The 15,300-nt window shown below is 27.6% G+C and overlaps 2 protein-coding genes across 2 annotated transcripts; one reads left to right on the forward strand and one right to left on the reverse strand.

Annotated features, from left to right (window-relative positions):
- Nucleotides 1-2,357, forward strand: LOC132941001 (uncharacterized). Its single transcript, XM_061008847.1, has 4 exons — nucleotides 1-160; nucleotides 727-900; nucleotides 1,335-1,498; nucleotides 2,171-2,357. The coding sequence occupies exons 1-4, from the start codon at nucleotides 131-133 to the stop codon at nucleotides 2,313-2,315; spliced, it is 513 nt and encodes a 170-aa protein (XP_060864830.1). The 5' UTR covers nucleotides 1-130; the 3' UTR covers nucleotides 2,316-2,357.
- A 403-nt stretch (nucleotides 2,358-2,760) lies between these two features.
- On the reverse strand, nucleotides 2,761-15,121 carry LOC132940999 (protein scarlet-like). The gene is made up of 14 exons (XM_061008845.1): nucleotides 14,916-15,121; nucleotides 13,276-13,468; nucleotides 8,926-8,974; nucleotides 8,797-8,846; nucleotides 8,590-8,723; nucleotides 8,127-8,518; nucleotides 7,357-7,516; nucleotides 7,217-7,254; nucleotides 5,159-5,264; nucleotides 3,930-4,154; nucleotides 3,740-3,863; nucleotides 3,395-3,500; nucleotides 3,231-3,331; nucleotides 2,761-3,152 (listed from the first exon to the last, which is right to left on the reverse strand). The coding sequence occupies exons 1-14, from the start codon at nucleotides 14,997-14,999 to the stop codon at nucleotides 2,977-2,979; spliced, it is 1,938 nt and encodes a 645-aa protein (XP_060864828.1). The 5' UTR covers nucleotides 15,000-15,121; the 3' UTR covers nucleotides 2,761-2,976.
- Between the last annotated feature and the right edge of the window lie 179 nt (nucleotides 15,122-15,300).

The raw sequence follows: 15,300 nt of genomic DNA on the forward strand, positions 1-15,300 counted from the left end.
TGACGTATTTTGATTTTTCGGCTTTCGTTTAACACACATATTTTATTCATAGTCGAGTAAGATAGTTAACTGCATTAATATTATTAATTTAATATAGTTGTGCGTGTAATCGTGTTCGTCAAATAATATTATGGACGCATCTAACCACGGATCCGTTAAGGTATGTCCAATTATTGATATATATATTATAACCATGAGCATAATAATAATTAATAACTTAAAAGTTATACGCAATTTCAAAGCTTTAGAATTTTAAATTTTAAATCGAATCATCAAACTTGGAATTTTTATTAGATCTTAGATAATTTTTTTCATTAAAATAAAGACAAACGCACACAGCACAACTAAAATATGCAATTCATAAAAATTAACGAATTTTTAAATAAACAAGTAATGTACCATGTGCCTATACACCTACTACCTATATCTAGATTAAATAATTAAAGCCCTTTAACCTGAATCATACTAATTATTAGGACCCGTAAATTGTCTAATATGTCTTTATAAATAAAATAAAATAAATTAAAATAATTGTAAAAATATATACAATTTATCATCCTATGACGTTTTATCGATTTTGTAATCAATCGTATTTGTGTTTCTCCTATACGCTTCTGTGATATTTATCACAATATCTCGTTGAGCGTGCAGGTACAATACATTTTTTTAATTTAATACCTAATTATAAATATTTTCTGTAATACAACTGTTGTGATTGTGTTATAGGATATGGGAGACATAGGTGAAGTGCTACGCGACGTGTCTGATTTGTCACCTGAAGATTTGAGAAAACAGAACAGAAATCTACAGAAATTTTTAGTTAAAGTGATTGACTTGTTAAAAGAAAAAGCCGACCGATGCGTCACACAAGAAAAACACATTGAAGCGCTCACGTTACAAGTTTGTGTGCTGTTAACCTAATACTATGATAGTAGATATAAAAATATTAATATATAATTAAGTTTTTGTCCCCGTACACACCCATCCACCTACTTTGTCTACGGTCTACCCACTTCCTTCTGAAACCCAAAAATGTACGTAACTGTTGTAGTGACCTAATGGAAATTAGTAATTCAACTTTTCAAACATTTACATAAATTATTAATTTTATGAATTGCCGATCTCTATTTTCGAGAAACACAAAAACCAATTTTTTCTTGTTAAATAAACCAATAAATTCTATGAATTGTAATAATTTTGATTCTGTAATACAGTTATAATTTTCCATAAGCCATATTTAAAAATTTCACTGATGGGGATGCGGTGAGAAATTCGGTATATTATTACGTAATAATAAACCAAGTAATTATGTCTTGCGTTTTTTTTTTTTGCAGACGAGTTCATTGAAAGAAGTCGTGGACATCACGAAGCACATGTTGGCTATTCGTAACACAGAAGTGAATCGTATGACGGAAGATTTGGAAAGCCTTCAAGGAAAAATCAACGCGGAGAGAAGTCGTCACAGTGCAATAATTGAAAAAATGAATTTAGCTGCGAAGTAAGTATACACTGAAAATAATAACAACGAGTACATTAAAGTATTAAATAATACATCAAAAATAAATTACGTTACCATTCATTGTTTCTTGTTTCGTTTACTTTTGAACTCTTTCAATAACATTTCTTAATGTGTCCATCAATTATTGCATTAACAGTTATTTATTTTATTCATTTTGTATGGGTAAGTGTATAAGTAATAGTTAGATTTAAACACTTTTAAAAATGTTATTAATATAATATAGTACATATAAGTACACACAAATCTAAAATTGTTTATAAACATTTTTATCAACCTATTCAACGTATACTATGCTTCAATCCATTCATTTTTACAACATACAAATAATTAATGATACATGCTTTTATAATTATAATGTATAGATTTATGTAAAAGTGTATACTTATGTCATACACAAAATACATTTTAAAACGCTGTCACGGTGGCCTTAAAAATAAAACATATTATATTGACTCACATTAAAAATGTAGCTTACTTTTAGCACACATCAATAACTAAATAGCATTTATCTTTATTAAGAAATTCTATAAACATCAAATACTAAAATACTATCCAAATTAATAACACATACCTATGTGGCTATGCCACAACAGCAAAATACGATATATTTATATTATGTGTATTCTAATGAGAAAAAAATATGACTTTCAGATTAAACGACGAACTGAGATCTGAATATAAACAACAATCAGAACGTTTTGAAAATATGCGTGTTAAGTATGACGAAAAGTTTTCAATACTTTCGGAAGAAAATAAAAGATTACAAGATGCATTACCCACCGAAACGACTGATTGAAGAACTTTTCTAAATTCTAACTATCTAATTTTAATATTTTTCGTACGTTAACAATAACTATTGTCTATTATAGAACCGATGTCTAATATACAACTATTTATTATTCTACAGAAAAATAAAGACACCCTGATGCACGAAGCTTTCAAGTTGATAAATAATTTTTAAGAAAACACAAAACTTTAAAATCTACAATAAATTTGACTTGATGATAATATGATGATCTCTATTTATTAAACACAATTTATATAATTATTGATATATGATACCTAATCATATATACGTATAGATCGTATATACTACTTACCTTTATTAAATTATATCTAGTTTATACATATATGAGTTATTTTAGTTAAATGTTGGAATCATAAAACCGATAGAGAAATTTTATGTTATTTCCGCGTTAGATAAAATAATTTTTATTAAACTATAATCTATACTAAACACGTTTTTACAAAATTGAGCATGGTTCCATTTATTAACTACATTTGAGTAATATCGAATATATACAATTACAAATTATTTAGATGATGAAAGTATAATAATATTCTTATTAATGTTTAATACTTGTATAAAATATTTTGTTTGATATTACATAGTATGTATAGTTAATTACATTTATATATTTATATATATTTGTTACATAAATGAAAACATTTACATTTTAATAGGCTGGTTGCTTTTTCATTTTTTTAAGAACACTGAAGTAGCCTAATATATTTGCTATTAGGCTAAATATAACTAATATCAACATGTCTGAATATATTTCACTACTTATATAGCCATATTTTCTTAACACTGCTTTCCCGCTATCCAAACAATTAGTAACATCAACACACGCTACAAAATACACAAAAATTATTATTAAGAAGAAGTTACCTAAACCTGAGTCCTAAATTATCAATTAAATATACTCACGTAAAACTTTAATTCTGTCCCAAAATAAAACTGAAACTATTTCACAACCAAGGAAGAATAGCGAAAAGTATCTTAGAGAATATATCGCTTTTGGTAAAGACCTAATTTTGAGTTTAAATATATATTAGTTTTAAGTAAATATTATCAGCTGGGAATCAACTTACATAAATGATAGATAAGCACCACTTAGAGGCAATGTCAGAAAATCGTATATTGTTGCAAATATCATAGTGTTTTCTAGACGAACAAAATAGGCTGACAAAAAACTTCCTGAAATAACAATAATATCAACATAATAATTATTGATACCTTAAAAGTTAGTAGAATATACTTTTTTTATTACTATTATAAATAATTGTTGTTAGTAATTTATACTTCAAGTAGTACAATTATCAAAATATTTTTCTATATTCATATTTACGTATGTGTGAAAATATCTGAATATTAATAGTTTGTATCATTTTTGATTTTTTAATTAAAATTTATTGACAATTCAAGCGTATAATTACCATATGAAAAGGCTGTAAATGCTAATAAATAAAACACCAATAGTTGCATGGTACCCCAATCAGCACCAACAATCCAAAACGCAGATAAACAGTAAAATAGAATTTTTACCATGATCCAAAAAACCTATAAGATAAATATTTTTATAATTTTATTGTTATGTAATGAATGCACATTTATAACGTTGCATACCACTATCATCAATTCAGACATGTAATATGCACTCAATGGATATACTTTATTGTGAACTTCTCGGTGGACAATTGAAAATTTTACTTGGTATGTTGAGATAGCGGAATAACTGAAGTGGAACACAAAGTTAATGACAAATATTAACCAAAAACCTTCCCAATTTTGTACTGCTTTGGTATCGAGCTTCAGATTCGAAAATGGAGCTGAAATAATGATACCTAAAAACTATAAACATAATAAATACTAAAAAAAAAATAGAGCATATAAAAAATGTATCAAATATGTTTCAGAAAATAATATGGTTAGGTTACCTATGTAATATGTATAATAAAATAAAATTGTACAAATACTGATAAACCTAAACTAGACTAATTTATTACAAACATTCTCATGGTCATCTCCGAGGACTTTTAGTTTATGCCCATTGCACTTCACCTATATAAGACATTTAGTTTCTGCTCGGGAAATATTTAGCAAAAATATTCATCTATTTGTAATCATAAATTTAAAATCTATAAATAACTATATTTCACTTTTATGTCTGTTAAAAAATATCACAAGTAAGTTGTAGCAAATTATATATATATAATATTTATATATATAAATGGATGCATTCAAAAAAGAAAATAATATTGTCACATCCTAGTTGAATCTGTAGGTTATCGTTGATAGGTTCAAAATTTCGAATTGTGTCCAAACAAAATATATCGAATGAAAATCAATGTTGTACTTGTTTTTATACAGTGATACTATTATTTGATATTATGTTGGTTACATACAGAGATATTCACCAATCACGCTCATTACCATTGTTCTTTTATTTAAATTACAAAACTCATTATTTTATTTTATTATAAATATCCAATTTTACTATACATAAATTTCCAAATTTTAATAATATTATAATGTAGCTTAACGCAAAACTTTTATTTTTAATTCTTGCAAAGAAAACGTATGTACTCTGTGTACAGAGACATTTGATGTAAAACCAGAATTTTTAAATCGTTTTTCAAATGATTATTAAAGAAGTATACAATTTGCCTAGTTAAATATTTAGAAAAACATTTGAAATTATATTTTTTTTAAAAAATTACATTTTTTCTATGAATTTATCAATCTAATTTCTTCTCACAAAATTATAATATATAATATTAAATATTAATACACAGTTAAATAAATATAAAATAATATAATATTAATTAAAACGTTATTCAATTTATAGTAATTACCCAAATTGTTCCCAGTTCCATTAGATTATTCTTGTAATTTCTTAAAAAGCATTTGATTGATCTATTCAAAACCAAACTGAACTGTGTTAGCCATGTGGGTTTTAGTCTAAATAAAAAAATAATAAAATCATAATCTTTTTTTTTTTTACTTATATCTTTAATATTATCTGCAATCTAAAATATTTATTTCTTATTAATATTATAATACACACGACTTAATGCATTATAAATATAATTTAATCTTAATAAATTTTAGATTCTGAGCAAAGCGATGAATGTATTGATTTTACAATGATGTGTGTTTTTTTTTTTATTTTTTTTTTTTGTGTCTGTCATCACCTTTTAGGACCTTTTAGTAAAAGTTCTTGGATTTTCTTCAATAGTAACTTTTCTGATAGGAAAGTGAATCTAGTTGGTACTTTGCGGGGTCAAAAGTAAAAATTTCCCAGTAGTTTTCACAAGCGACGTGAAAAACAAAAGAAAAATTAATGAAAAACGGGAATTTTTACGCAAAATCTGTTTTCTGTTTTTTGGTGTTACTCTAAAACAAATGACCGTAGGGACATGAAATATTGACTGAATGTTTATATTAGCATTTTATATACACCATACAATTTACAAAATATTTTGACTCTTTTTGAGCTGTTTACGGACATTGTCAGTTTTTAATTTTTTTAGTTTTTTTTTCTATAAATATCAATAAAATTTTATCTGTTGAGTAAAAAAGCTTGAAAATTTAATAGAAGGCTCTTAGGTTATTGTTTCAAAGGCAGATGAAAAAAATTAAAAATACTTAGTCACAGTTTTTATTTATAAGCATTTAAAGTTCAAATTTTGACAAAATACAGAAAAATCACGAAAATTAGCAAACTATTTTGAGTTTAGAATTCATAAAAATTTTTCTTTTTAAATCTAAGATTTGAAAATGTAATATGAGATAACTCATAAGTTTGTCTACCTTTATCAAAAAAAAAATGTCTACAAGAAACTTAAATTAAATTTTTATGAGCGTCTGAAATTTATATTTTTACAACATTTGATATTTACTCGATTTCTCATGTAACAATTTTCTTATTTTATTGTAATTAAAAAACGAATGACTGTAGATACTTGAAAATTTCACTGAATGTTTATATTAGCATTATCTATACACCGTAAAATGTTGAAAATATTTTGACTCTTTTTGAGCTGTTTACGGACATTGTCAGTTTTCAATTTTTTTAGTTTTTTTTTCTATAAATATCAATAAATTTTTATTTGTTGGGTAAAAAAGCGTGAAAATTTAATATAAGGCTCCTGATATATCGTTCTTATAGCAGTTGAAAAATATTAAAAATACATAGGCACAATTTTTTTTTATAAGCATTTAAAGTTAAAATTTTGACAACATTTATCAAATTTTAAATTTAATAATTATTTTGTGGTTAAAAATTTATAAAATGTTTAACTTTTATGTTTAATCCCCTAATCAAAGGACTTGCGTCGCAAACATACCCGACAATCCTAGGAAAAGACTAAAAAGGCGGTGGTGTCGGGACCTATTAATTTAGTTATTTAGTTAACTACCTAATCTTTATTTCTATTCATAACTTTATTGTTAACTTATTGAAATGTACATAAACAGCTGACAAAGTGTCTTCACTGGAAGGCTTCTTAAATCCGTCCTTTCCTCAAGCCACTTATTCTATTATCTATTTTACTTATTGTTCATTTTATTGTAACAGATTGTAAATAAAAATTATAAAAATAAAAAAAAAAAAAAAACTTTTATGGCTAAGGATTGAAAATTTAAAACAAGGCTCCACGTAAATAGGTTATATATAAATTACTTTATTCACAATAATATCATCAAATATACTTGGTAATATCATAGGCTGACTGACCGTTTTCGCTCAGAATCGTTTTTCTTATACAATGATATTATATCATTGAATTCAAATTTAACACCATCCATTACAGTGACCCACTTGTAACCTACTGTACAGCAGAGAGACATCCACTTATCCACCTTTTTTTAGGTTTTAAAATACATTTTAACAAAGAATCAGGTTTACTTACGTTTCTAACGCTTCTAAATGTTGAGTATCAAATTGAGTCTGAAAATATTGTAAATATGTGCATTGTAAATTATTCTTATAAAGATATTATTAATTATTATATTATAAAGTTATTTCTTATAAGCTATTCACTCTGTTTACCTGATTATTAAACAAATCATAGTTTAGCTTCGTTTGTTGGTCCGTTGAAGTTAACTTGCACATTTCCATTACATTTTCTTTCACTTTTTCATTTTCAGAATTAAGAATAGAAATCACAAAGTCAGCTTCATTGAACATATCTGGGCATTCATAATTGAACCTAAATCATAATATTAATATATTATACACATTTATTTTTAATATTCTATGTTATCCAGTGCTCGACTATGCGAAATTAAATTAGGGGTACTATGTTTACTTTTCACAAAAGAGCGTGTGATGGACTTTTCAAACGTTATTGAACCATGTGGGCTTATCCACCAGAACCTTCCTCCCCCCCCCCCAAAAAAAAATACCGTTATTTACCACTCTTTAAATCATATAAAAAATATTTATAAAATTTCAGTAAAAAAAAAAAAATACAGGTTAATATAAGACATAGGTTATTCACTGTACCTATTATATATATATATTACAGTTATAACTAATAACAAACTTAAAAAATCAAAAGGATAATAACAGTAAATAAATTAATAGTTTGATAACAATTAGTCAATATTAATAAATCATTATTAACAAATTTATGAATCCGTGGATATGAAATAATTCATAAGACGAATATTATGATGGTATCTCGCGTATCCTTGAAAATAATAGTAGGGGTTGGCTATTATTTCTGAAAAATTAGTTGGGGTACTCCGTCCCCCTGCACCCTCTCCCCAAGTTGAGCACTGATGTTATCGTAATATACTAAGTTGATGTATTGGTACTTTTTAAATAACTGATTGACCATGGTGACAGGACCTTGATATGCTAACCGTCCATTCGATAGCAAAATTACTTCATCGAATTTTCCGAACACACCAGACGCCGGTTGATGAATGGTGCATATCACAATTTTACCCATTCTTGCGACAGCTTTTAAAGTGTTCACAATGTGCGCGGCTGAGTAACTGTCCAGACCTGTTGTTATTTCATCACAAAACAATATTGGTGGATCGTTTAATAGTTGAACTGCGAGAGCAATTTTTTTCCGTTCTCCTCCAGACAAAAACGATATTTTCGTATCCAAGAACTTACTCATACCCAACGTGGTAATTATTTTATCGATGTGTTCTTTCAATTCCATTTTGGTTGTTTTGCGAGAAACTTTCAAATTGGCCTTGAAATAGCATGATAAACATAAAGTAAAAATTAAGTATTATAAAATATTACAAAATGCTATTTTAGTACCATCAGAGACAAGTGTTCTAATGCTGTCAACTGATCAAAACTGATATCGTGTTGCGGAACAAAACCAGATATCTTAATCATGACTTCTTCAGATATTGGTTGTCCGTTAAGCAATAATTCTCCTTCGAAATTTCCTAAAAAAAATAAACAATAATCAATTAAGGATAAAAATATAAATTTACTTGTACAGAAACACCTTATACAAACCTTTAGTTCGGTGACTTATGGTGGCCATCAGTGTAGTTTTTCCAGAACCACTAAATAAAAAGATTATATAATATAAATAAAAAAATAATACTTAGGTATATAAAATTATAAAAAAAATTAATTCATTACCTTGGACCCATTATTCCTAGAAGATTTCCACATTGTACGTTTCCACTAACTAAAAACATTCAAAACATCAAATTAGTAAATACGTCCAGTTAAATTCGACAACGAGCCAATTGACTGGACATCGTCGGTAAAATACTTAGGAGTTATCCTCGATAAAAAACTAAACTGGTGGCCTCACATATCGGCTAAGCTTCAGCAAGCATACCAACGTCTAAGGGTTCTCTTTCCAATATTAAATAGAAAATCAACTATTAGTAAAAAATGCTCACTTATTATATATAAGCAAGTACTGAGACCTTTAATATTATACGCATGTCCTGTATGGGGCAGTTGTGCTAATAGTCACTTAAATAAGATTCAAATTTATCAAAATAAAATACTCCGCATAATAACTGATGCTCCCTGGTTCGTACGGAACAAAGCCTGCATAAGGACTTGAAAATCCCTACTATTGACGAGCACATAAACCATCTATCAAACAGTTTCTGTCATTCTCTTACGAACTCAAATGGCGCTGTCCACTACAACTTAATCAAAAGCCCACCAAAAATTCGCCGTTTCAAGAGAGGAAGACCCCACGACCGAATCAAATGTCCTACCACTAATCACTGACACATCGAATACATCAAGCCAGAAAAATTCTAGTTCTTAACTTAATTAATAATTAATACTTAGTATTTTTATATCGCATTTGTGTAAGTAAGAAAATTGTATGTATATATTATAAATAGGCCTAGATAGCAACTCTAGCTAGGAATGCCTTAATATAAATAATAAAAATAAAAAAAAAAAAGTAAATATGTGATTTAGGGAAAAAAATATTTTGTATTGAAATGCAATAATAACAAAATATGTGTATTTTCTACTCACAGTAGAAAAGTACTCAACAATTTAAATAAGACAATACTATTATATAAATAAAAAATTTAATTTTAATTTAATTTAATTTAATGAGTATTTTCTAATAAAAATAATATTATTATTGATATCAATATTTCTTTTGAATACCGCTATCTAACATTTATCTATCCCCAACAATCAATGTATTAATTAAATACAAAAACCAATTTTAATAATTAAAACCTTAACTACAGTATGTAATCAGTAGACAAATAAAAAAAAATAATGAAATATAATGTGATATCATACCCATCTAACAGACTCTACGAAATTCTCAAATTTATGAAGTATGAGACTAAAATATAATTAAATATAAGCTGATTAAGGCTCAACCTTTTTATTATTATTACTAATTAGGTTTTGAAATGTTGGTCAATGACATAGCTTGAAGTACCTATATTATATATTATTATATTTCTGTTAGTAGAACATAAGATTTTTAAAAAATACCAAAAACTAAAATTATTTCGAAATATTATATTGCAAAGCTCCAATTAATGGAGAATCGATTATACAGAAATAAAATTATTATTATTATAAAATATTAATATATAAGAAACAAATTTACTTGTAAGGAAAAACACATCAATCAATTATATTATCTCTATTTCCCAAACGTAATTTATGGTTCTATAATTCATAGTTCTAATTAAAAATAATTAATCATTAATCATTAGTTAAATTATATTTTCCAATTACATTAAATACAGTTCATATTCCATTACTAAAAGTCTTAAACGATAAACACATATTATTAAAAACCCAAGATAACTTCTAGCTACAACAAATATTATACAAACCAAAAATAAATGTAAAAAATTTAATAGATGTCACCATGTCAGTAATGTCAATGAAATAGTCGCATATTATTTATATTAAATTACGTTGTTTATGGTTACTACTTTACCTCCCAATCGGCAATCTGTAGCGTCATTTCAGATTTTATTAGACAGGGAAAAAATGTTGACCAGCTCTTTACAAATAGGTAATTAATGTTTGTTTCTCCCATGTTTTTTTCCTTTTTACAATATAGGTAATTCTTCAGGCCTCTGTCATGCCTGTTTCATCAAACTTTTGAAGTTCTAATATAAAAACAAATATATATTTTGCATTCAAATTTGTTTTTTATAAGAGGGGGGGAGACACTGTCAAACTCGAAAATTCCATATCGAATATATTTAAAAAATAGATAGACAAAAATGCTAACTTAATTTTTTATTTTACAAAATAATTTTAAAAATTGTACATATGTGGCCAACCAACCGTACCAAGTAGGTACCAACCATAACCGTAACCGCTACTATTATAGGTAACGGTCATAGTTGCCCGGCTCTAGACCAATAAAAAAAAAGAAAACAAAGAATTACCTTGTAATACACAGAATTTTGTTTGCAAGATAACTTCTGGCTACTTTACAATAAATAATAGACAAACCAAAAATAAATGTAAAAAATGTAATAGATGTCAGTAATGTCAGTGAAATAGTATCATAACATTATGTATATTAAGTAATTTAATACGTAAAAACCATAATGTTGTTTATGATTACTACTTTACCTCCCAATCGGCAATCTGTAGCGTCATTTCAGATTTTATTAGACAGGGAAAAAATGTTGACCCGCTCTTTACAAATAGGTAATTTAATGTTTATTTCTCCCGTGTTTTTTTCTTTTTACAATATAGGTAATTCTTCAGGCCTCTGCCATGCCTGTTTCATCGAACTGCTGAAGTTCTAATATAAAAACAAATATATATTTTGTATTCAAATTTGTTTATATTATAGGGGGGAGGGGATAGACACTCTTGAACTGACAAATTCCATATCAAATATCTTTAAAAAATAGATTGAGAAAAATGCTAACTAAATTTTTTATTTTACAGAATAATTTTAAAAATTGTACACTTGCCAACCAACTGTACCAAGTACTTACCATACCAACCGTTACAACAGTAACCCCTACTATTATAGCTAATGGTCATATAGTTGCCCCGCTCTAGACCAATAACAAAAAAAGAATATACAGAATTTTGTTTGGTTCTAATCATATCTAATATCTATACTATTTAAGTAGAAATTCTAACCTAACCTAACCTAAATAATTACTGATATAGTATGAATAAAATCTTTTAGCCCTCTAATTGTAAATTCAAATTGATCCCTGATAAAATTGTAATTGTATTAGATCACTGTGATAAACTATTTTAGCTGTCTGTAGTCTGTTTATAAACTACATAACCTGATAATCAACGTCTTTAATACAATACGTATTAATACGACATTCAAATTGTTGTTGTTTTACTTTTATTTTTGTATACGTATACCCAATTTAATATCAACGACTGTACTTTTGCTCCCGTAGGTGTTAGTGTTAATGTAAACAAATAAATTAAACACGATTCCCCATTTAACATTATTAATTAGGAAAACTAATCTTTTTTTTATTTATTTGATCGCTATTCATTATATTAGTAATTTATGTAATAATATTATTTTTTGTTAAAATATCTCAATAACTTAAGGAACTCGTAGACACCGAAATATATCTTTGTATAATACAATATTAATTTTTAAATAGGTTTTTGTAAAGATTAATATAATATGTTTATTAGATATTATAAATAGGTATCTAGGTATTTTAAATAAAACATGATTATATGGATGAAAAATATGACATGTTTGCTATGGCACTGCAGGGTGCCGAGTGGTCAACCGACAACGCCGATACAAATATTGAAAACATAGGTAGCTACATGTACTTTTGAACCTACTTAGCATTGGCGCAAATAGGGGGGGGGGAAGGCTTGGGGGGACTTACTCCCCCCAAATATCAGTCAAGTCCCCCCAGTTCAAAATCTAGTAATAAGTCTCAATAACTTAAGGAACTTATAGACACCAAAATATATCTTTGTATAATACAATATTAATTTTTAAATAGGTTTTTGTAAAGATTATTATAATATGTTTATTATAATTATAAATAGGTATCTAGGTATTATAAATAAAACATGATTTATCGATGAAACATATGACATGTTTGGTATGGCACTGCAGGGTGGACAACCGAAAACGCCAATACAAATATTGAAAACATAGGTAACTACCTACTTTTGAACCTACATAGCATATAAATATACCCTGATGTCCTGGGTTGGAATATATATAAAATCTATGCTCTAGGCTATATTTATATTATTATATAGTATAGAAATTCTCTAAACTAAACATGTTTACAATTATCCCTCATTATCCCGCACCGTGATGTTTAAACCATATCAACCCGATGCATTATTTTTCATACCGGTTTAAACCTAGTGAATTTCTAGTATGTCTTCTATTTTATTCCCATGCCGTTACAACAATTTTTAACTATTTTTTTCTAATTCAAAGACGGGGTAAGTATATAATAATATAATCCCGATACCAGTCAAGAGCTAACATTTCGTATTCACCGTTGTGTAATATTTGCTTGTAGGAAGTTTTTGATGGCTGGAAAAACTTTTGGGTAGTTTGTTTCACTTGTACATTAATTTTTTTCCAAGACAACACCAAATGTCCGTGTATGGACTCTTTCGTCGTTTGGTGTTCATCCATGCCGTCCCAATCGTTCCACATCTCATTATATCGTAAATCCAACGTTCTTCTCTAAAAAAAAATTTTAAAAAATTGTCAAACCGACATGATGGACATATTTTACAACCGATGCCATCGGGCGTCGCTCAGTGCCGCACAGATGTGCAAAATACGCATAGGACAAAACCCACGCACAGATTTTAAAATACTATAGATATCCCATTACCACACACAAATTTAGTCGTATATTTTTCACATGGCAAAAAAAATATAAATTGGAATTTGGACACTCGAAGAATGTCTTTAAAACTGCTCGACACTTTTTTATGCTTAAGAAAATTTAATCTTTCAGTGGTACCTACATATAACTGCAAAACTCTATCGATAGCAGGCATTAACACGAGGCACTGCGAGCTATCTGGATTTACTGTGACCCAGTTATTTCTGGTTCCTATCCAGTGCCAGCCGCCTCAAAAATGTTTTTTTTGATTTTCGTTTATTCTTGGTCTACCGTCTGAAAACGGGACATTTTATGGTCTCGAAGATTCCCCCCCCCCCTCTCCCAGCGTGACAGAGGTACAAACAACTAGATGTATGGTCACCTTTTATGGGCTTTATCTAGTGTTTGAAGTATGAAATATTTCACTGTATGGTGAAATATTTCACAAAACCGCGAACATAGAAATTTTTTTAACACAAATTAAAACACATTTTTTTAATTTTTTTAACACAATGTTCAGTGTTGTAAATTCTAATGTAAGAATTCAGTAGGTATACAATATACATGTATACTATTGTATACCTACTTGTATCATTTAAACATTATAATATTTAAAAATTTTGAATACCATTTTAAATTTAAAATACCAAAGGTTAGGTTAGGTATACATTGAGGTACCATACAATTATGAAAGTGATTTATGACAATTATATGTAAATATAAAAGTTATTTAAAAATAAAACAAAATTTATTAAACACTGGCTTTATCTACAATATAGATGCTATTTTTTAGTGTTTTTTTAATGTAACAAACACGTTTTTGATTTTATGAAATTTGAATTTAATTCTTATTTCTTAGTAATATTTTTATATTTCAATTTGTATTAGTTTTGATAAATATGTGCAGTATTGCACAATTTTTGTATGCAGAATTAGGCTATATATTTTTATAAATCTGTGCTATATCATACTATTATTATGTGCGGTATTGGGTAAAGTTTGAGCGGTAATGGAAAGCACCGATGTCATCGCGTATAAATTGTAACATGTAAGTCACGAGTGTGATATTATTTGTATTGTTTTTAGAACTTTAATAGTTTTTTACACCTACTAAATAATTAGAATGCTGGCAAGTAACAACAATTATAAATTTATAAAATACAAAATAAATACTCGTATTCAAAAACAGAGATAATTAAATTCTTTATTTAAAGGATTTATAAAGTATACCCATAGGTAAGAGGACAAAATGCGTGTTGGCTTAAGCATCGATTATAGGATAACGTAATGAACACTCACTTGCAACTTCGTGCCAAACATGTTGAATAGCCGTGGAGATGGTGCAATATTATAATGTCGAATAGTAATCGGAGATGAACTCATCGCCGGAGCTCCAGCTCAACTGGCGTCTCTGGGCATCTCTCTGCGGCATAACATTTAACTGCAGTATAATATTTTATCCGCACGACCGGTCTTACCACCTCTATAGTCTTAACATATTTCTACCATTAACGTATGTATATACAAATGTCGCATAGCCGCGTGTACGGTAAAGAATACAACATGGTTAATACTAACTATGTATCGGTATATATAGTGAATACGTTGTGAAACCGGTTTAGAGGTCAATCCAGGAGATAAACTCACTATGAAACGCGTTTTTGAATAATTATTTTTAATTTAT

This window comes from Metopolophium dirhodum, chromosome 3 (assembly GCF_019925205.1).
Source record: "Metopolophium dirhodum isolate CAU chromosome 3, ASM1992520v1, whole genome shotgun sequence".
In the NCBI taxonomy this organism is placed as follows: Eukaryota; Metazoa; Arthropoda; class Insecta; order Hemiptera; family Aphididae; genus Metopolophium; species Metopolophium dirhodum.